Raw genomic sequence first — 8356 nt, 5'->3', positions numbered from 1 at the left:
GTCTCCCGGAGCGCGTTGCCCGAGGACAGTCCTCCGGCTGCTGCGCGCCTCACAGCGCAGCCCGCCGCTGGGGGCTCAGCTCCAGCTCCCGTAACTTCGGGTGGAGCGGCGTGGGTACGGGCGCCCTCGGAGGGCCGCTTGGTACCCGGCTTCCGGAGATCGGGAGGCGTCGGGGGTCCGAGAGGGCGCGGTCGGGGAGGAGACGGTGCCCCAGCCCGGATTGGCGCACTAGATCTGGGCGGCGGGCGGGGTGCCCTGTGGCAGGCGGGCCGGGGTGCGTCCTCTAGGAGAGCACTCCTTGATGGCCCCGCCGCGGGGCTGAGGCTGCGACCCCAACGCCTCCCACTCCCCCCGTGCGCCCTCGCCATGCAGAAAAGCGTGCGCTATAACGAGGGGCACGCCCTGTACCTGGCCTTCCTGGCGCGCAAGGAGGGCACCAAGCGCGGCTTCCTGAGCAAGAAGGCGGCCGAGGCTAGCCGCTGGCACGAGAAGTGGTTCGCTCTCTACCAGAATGTGCTCTTTTACTTCGAGGGCGAGCAGAGTGGCCGCCCGGCGGGCATGTACCTCCTGGAGGGGTGCAGCTGCGAACGGACGCCCGCACCACCCAGGACCAGCGCGGGACCCGCAGGCGCCCGGGACGCCCTGGACAAGCAGGTACCTTGCACCCTCCTTTCCCTGACTCCCAGCCCCAGGCGACTCTGTCTTACTGCAGTGCTGCGTGGACAGCGCAGGGGCAATGCTGTGAGACCCTAGGGCTTTGCAGGCTCTCCTGTGTGAGCAGGGATTTCTCATCTCCACTCCTTGACCTAGGGATCAGCCAGGCTAGGGACCAGGCTAGTTTTGTTTTTGTTTTTCACAATCCTCTTAGAGGTCGGATTCTTTCGGTTTCTTCGCTAAGCACTCCATACTGCTCTAGACCACATTCAGAAAGATGTGTAACTGTGGCGATGTGTGTTGACACCTGTTGGATTTAGATTGGCGATACTGAACTAGCTTATTTGGAAAAGTTTGGGTTTCTTTTTTTACTCGCTTGGGACAGGCAGAGTTCTTTACTGGTAAGTTATGGCTCACTGGTGGTGCTGGGAACCAATCAACGCTTCTGTTGCTCCTTGTCAACCGTGTTTTGCAGTTTAGGTCACTTTCTCTTGTGAACATTTGTCCACTGAGGTCAGTCATGAAGACACATGTGTACCTGTCTCCCAAGAATTACAATTTGTCCCTGAGTTCTTGCTATGTTTTTTTTTTTTTTTTTTTAAAGTGGGCATTTTAAGAAAGAGTGCTCTGTACCTTTTAGTTGTAGGTCGTAATTTTGATGAGTTTTGTTGTATGCTCAAGGCGAGGAGGAGGCACTAGGTTAACCTCTGAATCCCCATCCCTGCAAATAAGAAACATTGATTCCAAATGCCATTTATTTATTGCAGTTAAAGGAGAATGATTTTATTCAGCCAAAATGTTTTCTCTTTGCTTCTCTATCCCAGACCTTGGAAGGCGAAGCTGTGTGGGGTGGGGGGATGAGAGGCTGATTGCCTTTGCTGTTGCAGAAATATTTCCTAGGCTGAACTTTCCATGCAAGTCAGATCAGGCTGCTACTGTAAACCACCCAGGGTGGGGCAGAAGCGAAGGAGGGGTGCTCCAATGGCCATCCATTTTTTTTAAAAACTTAGAGCTCAGAGGAGTTGTAACCACAACCGAGCACAACAGACACAGGATTGGTTTTTGTTTTCTCTGTCAATTATTAACTTCGGTAATGATAAGTGATGGACCTGATTAGGAGAGCTAGGAATTTGAAATGAGAAAGACGCCCTTTGACTTTTGACGTGCCTTCAGTCATTTGAGAAACTAGTTTCTAAGCTGGTAGATACAGGTATTAGAAATGGAGAAAATTCAAGGTGTGCAGTCTAGAATCTAAGAAGAGTTTTGAGGAAACAGATTTTTTAGAGAGAGAGAGAGAGAGAGAGAGAGAGAGAGAGAGAGAGAAGACCCACAAGGACCCTTCCCCCTTCCCCCAAAAGATTTTAAATGTTATTATGTCTAAAATAAAATATAGGGTCCTTCAAAATAGTTTGAATATATATCAATGGATTTGACTCCAAACTATTTGTTTCCTTTGTATTTATTCTTGAGTTCACAAGTCACATCTTTTTGGTTACTCTGGAGCTGAGTTCAGAGAGCTCTTAAAGCTTTTGTGATTCAAAAACTGCTAACATAATGTGTAAAGCATTGTTTATCTGCTGGGAAAGGTTTGGACTTCATCTTCAGGACTGCTGTCTCTAAGTTAGGCTCTAACAGAGAATTGAAACCCCTGAATAGTTGGAGTTCTAGACAGGTCATTATATGCAAGATTTTTCTCTTTAGCATCATATGAATTATGGGTGCTTGTCACCTTATGCAAATTTGGGAGGTTGGGAATTGGGACCTTTGGGGTTTGTAGATAAAACTGAGATGTAATGATGCAAGCATTCCAGAAAGGACTTGAAGTTGGACTTGAAGAAGTTTTGAATTTTTCTGTATTCGAAACACTGTTTCAACTTGGGTTAGCCTGAGTAATGCTTTCCCTGACTTCTCCTACCTCGAGGTGATTGAAGAATTAAGAAGAGACATTATGGAAATAAGAAACAAGGAGAAACACTTCATTGAGATGTATATATGCAGTTGGCCTCTCTTTGGTTAATCGTGTCACTTTCCAGTGCTGTTGATCATCTGTTCCTAAGGCTGTAAAAAAAAAAAAAACAAACAAACAAACAAAAAAAACAGGGCAACATTTTTTGCCATGTAGGGGATGTGAACTGCAAATACATAGTAATAAACACTGCACTTGAAAAGCTAAGGACAGAGATGATGGAGATGGGCATCCTGAGACTCAGGTTGGCAGCCACACAAACCTGCAAGGGACACCATCCACTGAGCCAGAGGCATTGCCATTCTCACAGAGGTAGACTCTGGCATCTTTGGGCTATACAACAATGATCCAATTCTTGCTGTCAACCACTTCTAATTGTTGAGTTCTGTTTCTTTTTCAAATCACTTAAAACTTCTAGTTAAGTATGGTTACAGCTAAGCCATAAGAAGAAATACCCTTTGATCTTCTATATCTCAATAATATTTCAAATCAAGCTTATTGACTAAAAAGAAAGAAAGAAAAATTCAGAAAATGGACCAAAATGTAAACCCTGAGTTTTTCTTTTATTTTTGTCAATAAGCTCATTTTCCTAATATGCCCAAGTTGAAGAAATATTTGGAATATTTGTGTTGCTCCATTGAGTTCATGCTGTTCCAGAATTTTTCTCTAGTAAGTTCTTGGGGTATTGTTAGAATGACTGTCATATCAGTATTTCCACAGTGGCTATTTCATTTCTTTAGAAGAACAATGATGATAGAATCAAATAAATTAGTTTAAAACACTTAAAGTGATTCCTTGCTTCCAAAAGGATGTTTCTTTTTTCAAATACACATCAGGCTGCACTTCTTCCTAAGAAAGCCCCACTTAGGGCAAGTGAAAAACTTCCCGCTTCAGCAAGCATGTGCTGTGCACCTGCTCTGCCTTGAGACCAGCTCCCATCTTGTCTAAATTGGTCCTCTCTTCGGCTCTTTTAGAGAGGTCTTCATCGTTCTCATGACTTTCATTTTAACCTGTGCTAACTCAGGCTTCTTGATAGGCAAAGTCCTACCTCCAGATGCAAAGATTAAACATGTTGAATAGCACTTTGCTTGGGAGGCTGCATTTAAATCCACTGAGCTCAAATTAAAAAGAAAAAAAAAGACAGAAACAAAAATCTGCACGAGATAGGGGTTGGGGGTATGATGTGTGATTCACTGTTTTGTTCATTCTTATATAAAAACTAGTCAAATGATTGTGGTTGGGTCTTGAGAAGCACAACTACAGGCCATCACATGCTCAAAGAAAAGTGAGGTTGATTTCCAAACAACCAATTTGATGTGACATTCCTTCACTTCAGTGGAGAGATCTTTGTGAATGTTTGCACTTAGAGTCAGAGTACACATCCCAGTTCCTCTGGTCTACTTAAGTAGTCATACATGTCTTGCCCGAGGCAGGAAAGATGGGTAGTAATAAGGCGGTCTCTCTCCTTCATCTGCTGTTGTATTCAGCCTAGTTTCCCTTGCTTGGTGTGGGGTGGGCGGGGGATGGGTATTCTCGGCTCTAGAGGCATAAAGACTTATACATGCTTGTCATATTTGTGCTGATTTAAGTTTACAGGCTCTGTGATATCTCTGTCACCTCATTACTAGGCAGACATTTTAACCTTCCTAACTTGACCACGAGGCAGGGATTTTTCAGCATTTTATTGAATAAGGTAGAAGTGCATACAAGCTCCGATCTATTTGTAGAGTGCAGACTGTGAAGGGGAATTTTCATTCTAGTTCACGGTGTTGAACAGAAGTATAACAGCCAACTGCCCATTTTTTTTTTCCTTTTTTGCTTACTGAACACAAACAAAGGGGAAATGCAATAAAGACATTTGTTAACTCATAAAATGTTCAAAAATACAATAGAGGGGACAGAGATCATTTTTTACTTGAACTTTGTAAACATTTTTTCCATTAAGGTTTAAAAAAAAAAGGAACTTGTATATTTGCAAGAGTTAGTTATTTAATTCTGGTTACTTAATATTTAGAGTATTGTAATGAGTGTTAGGGATACCACACAGGAAAACTCACCATCGGGGGTTAGCTGTGTGTAAAATGTAATTGTCCTGTGAACTGCATCGGTCTGTGGGTGTCCACACCATGGAAAGGCGGGAAGCATTTGCTGTGGGACAGTGTTTTCTCTTTATATTTGGTTCCAAGACATGAAGTTAACAGCAGCTACATTGTTGGTAATGCAAACGATATTTCCCAGTTGATTTTTGTTCACCTTGACCAAAATATTTACACTATAGTAAATGTAATCTTAAGTATTATAGAATAGAAAAAGTTAGTTTTAGAAAGACATTTTGTGATGAAATGAATCAGATGACCAACGTGAATTTCCTCAAGTCTTAAAACCTAATGTTCACAATTTTGAAGTGACTTTGTATTTTTAAGCCTCTTTATTTCTTCTTTAAGAAAGGGATGTATGCATGTTTATTATATTTTCCCCCATTGACTATTGAATGTTACTGTTAGTTGTCCATTTATAAATATTGGGAGTTTGTGTGTGTTCATTTGTGCCACTGACACTTAAAGCTGTGAGTCTTAGAAAACCAGCCTATAATCCCAGCGCTTGGGAGACTGAGACAGGAGGATTGCTGTGAGCTCAGTCAAAGCCAGCTTGGATTATAGAGTGAGCCTCTGTCTTGAGAAGTTAAAAATATGTGAGTTACAGATCCATTCTTCTGAGTGTGGGAAGCATAATTTTCCATGCCTGCAGCCATGTGGCGAATGGAAATCACAGAAGAAATTCTCTGAAACTGGAAATGGCAATTCATTACATTATGGCTTTCTATCAGAGATGGGCTGTCTCTGTGGCATGGCTATGTCCCCGTAGCCTTGGTGTGTGGTAGGCCTCACTGCCTCAGTTCCAGTGAGCACACTCAGCAGTGTTCACACTGTGGCAAAATCTCCTAATGTTTCATTTCTCAGACTGCCTCCCTGGCGCTATGTGATGTAGGATGGTATAGTAAAATCGCGGCCAGCATTTGATTGCAAGCAAGATGGTGTAAGAAGGAACGTGGCACTGTATGAAATGTTTGCCTGTTGGAACTTGATTAAACATGGCATTCTTTCAGATCAGTTGTTAAATTTTTCACTGCTGTAACTTCTAAATTTTAGCTGATTGAGAAGTTAAAATACATCAGTTAGTGTGGACATTTTCCCCAAGGAATTAAAATATCAATGCGTGCATACTTAGGAGCAAAGCAGCCTGCTTTCCCTTGCTCCTGAAGAGAACTTTGCGGCCACAGGTGGGGCATGCAGCTGGGTGATGATCCTATGATTTTCCTTTCTACTAGGAAACACAATTAAAAATAATGACCAATCATTTTCCTTAAGTCTCACGATGGGTACAAAATGTTCCAAATACACTTTTTGGGGAAAGGCAGAAAAAAGAAATCGATCACATTTGAACTGATCGGTTATCTATACAACTTGTTTACTTTTTGAACTCTGCTGGAAGACAAGACGCACACGTTGGGGAGGTCTACTGAGAACAGTAGACTTAAGAGAAGGAGAATGAAACAGACTTCTTGAGGGCCCGGGAAGATACAGCTAAAATGATGCAGGGTGTGCTACCTTGAAAAATGAATGTGTGGGGCCTCTCATCATCCCTTTGCTTACAAATGTGGGCCATGTTTACAAAAAGGCATTGCCAAGACTGTGAGGATCTGTACAGAGGGAGGGACTCTAGGTACTGGTACATTGCATGGCTACTGGTTTCCTGCAATGCTTTACTTTGTTTGGGGTGATTAATTTAGACAATGCCTGATTCATTTCCTGAACTGCTTCTGATACCATGCCATTTACGTGACTAATGTAAACAATGGGACTAGTCTCCCCACTCCTATCAGAGCAACTATTTAAAAGCCACGGCTCTCTTTTGGCTAGCAGTGTGGGAATTGGAAGGTATAGCTTGGTCTAAGGCTCATTTAGTGGTGGTATAACTCAGTACAGAAGTCAAATGACACTATGTCAGTGGTGCACAGGAGGACACTTTTATGGATTAAAAGCAACTTGTAAGAATGTCACCAGGTGGGGTGGAGGATGGGTATGATTCACTTCAGGACTAAAACAGTGTAAGTTTAGGTCTCAGGTCAGCTCTGCTCTTTACAACACCCATGACCTTGAGCCATCTCTCTAAGCTTAGTGTTGCCAAGATGGGCTGAGAAAGTGCCTAGAAGAAGGGTTTCCTGAATACCCCCATCATAGATTTCGTGGTTAGTTAAGTCCCCAAGCTTTTAACACAGAGTCAAACATGGCAAATAGCATATTTGTCTGCTGGGCTTTCATTCTTTCCCATCTATGTTTTTATTTTTATTTTTGTTTTCATTGCTAGAATTATTTGGGAGAGGTTTTCCTTCCTTCTTAAGAAAAAAAAGTTGACACACATAGAATACAAGAGTTCATGGACCACCATCATTTAGCTTAGACAATCTCCAACTTCCATTACCTATTTTATTGTGTTCTCTTCCTTCTGTGTGTTTGCGTGTGCTTGGAGGGAGGGTAGGGAAGTTTATTTGAAAGCCAGTCTCAGACATTGTATTACTTCATTTGTACATAGAAAAGCATTTCATCCATCTTTGGTGTAGCTCTTGTTTGGCACTGGAAACTGCAGTAGATGTAGTTCTAAAACCTCCTGTCTTGGAAAGAGCTTGAGATTCATTCTGTAATAATGTGTGTCAATTTAACAGCAGCAGCCATCTTTTTGTTTCTTTGATGCATTAACAAAGGAAAGACTGAAGATAGTTGTTATGAGGATATAAAAGTGATGGAAATAGCTTTTAGATGAACTCCAACTTGTTACATCTGGAGGAATAGAAAGTTTGCACTCAGTGTTTACCCATGATCAAGGCATGAAGAGTTGACCATGACTGGACCCTATACAAAGGAATGCCTCAGTTACCAACTTCTCTGTCATCAGAGGGTCTTTCCTCTACTGAGCTGCATTCACCAAGTTCCTCTGGTTTCACACCAGTCTTATTGAGAATCAAGCATGAACATTGCCACCAATGCATCCCCACACTCAATTCCTTGCTGTTTTACAACACTGAGGGCACCATCCATCAGCCAGTGTTTCCTCCATCTTTCAAAATCATCACCCAAGAGTCAGTACTATTTTAAGGCAGCTGTTAAAACTTTATTAATCATGTGTGAGAACTGCCTGTCGTTTCCAGGGTTAATAGGGCTCTGTCCCATGGCTGATTGCTTTATGCCTTTATTTCAGGAGAGAAATGTGAACTCATGTTGTCTCAAGTAATGGTCATGTATGAATGCTAGGAACAGCACAAATACTCCAAGGCCAAACAAGACAGAGTATCTCCCTGGCTGTGTTAGGACCTAGTTATTGTGTGAATAATGTTCTTAGCTGACCTCTTTACAGTATGTTGCCATTAGCTACTTTTGTGTCCCCATGGCCTCAGGCCTCTAACTTTCAGTGGCCATACCCATAGTTTTACCAACTCAGTAGTCTGGCTTTCTAAAATAAACTCTTATGTGATAGCTCAGGTTGGCCTGAAGTTTACTGAGCAGCTCAGGCTAGTCTTGGATTCCAGGAAATGCCCCTGCCTTAGGCTCTCAAGTGCTGGAATTCCAGGTGTGAGCCACGATGCCCAGCTTTATAGATTCTTTGCAATGTTTGAGGTTTCCCTGTAGCATCTCTCCTTTATTCTCATATTCAGGCTTTGATTCCACTGCAGGCGACTCT

The 8356-nt window shown here is 42.8% G+C and overlaps 1 protein-coding gene across 1 annotated transcript in view; it reads left to right on the top strand.

Moving 5' to 3' along the window:
- The first annotated feature begins 265 nt into the window (after nucleotides 1-265).
- Nucleotides 266-8356, top strand: part of Rasgrf2 (Ras protein specific guanine nucleotide releasing factor 2) — a 200098-nt gene continuing 192007 nt past the window's right edge. Inside the window, exon 1 of the mRNA XM_051182963.1 lies at nucleotides 266-654. Within this exon, the coding sequence (XP_051038920.1) occupies nucleotides 367-654 (288 nt within the window). The 5' untranslated portion in view covers nucleotides 266-366. The remainder of the gene's footprint in view (nucleotides 655-8356) is intronic.

The sequence above is a fragment of the Phodopus roborovskii genome, unplaced genomic scaffold, assembly GCF_943737965.1.
Source record: "Phodopus roborovskii unplaced genomic scaffold, PHOROB, whole genome shotgun sequence".
Classification (NCBI taxonomy): Eukaryota; Metazoa; Chordata; class Mammalia; order Rodentia; family Cricetidae; genus Phodopus; species Phodopus roborovskii.
Note: the sequence above shows the minus strand (reverse complement) of the source record. Positions and strands in the feature narration are given on the sequence as shown.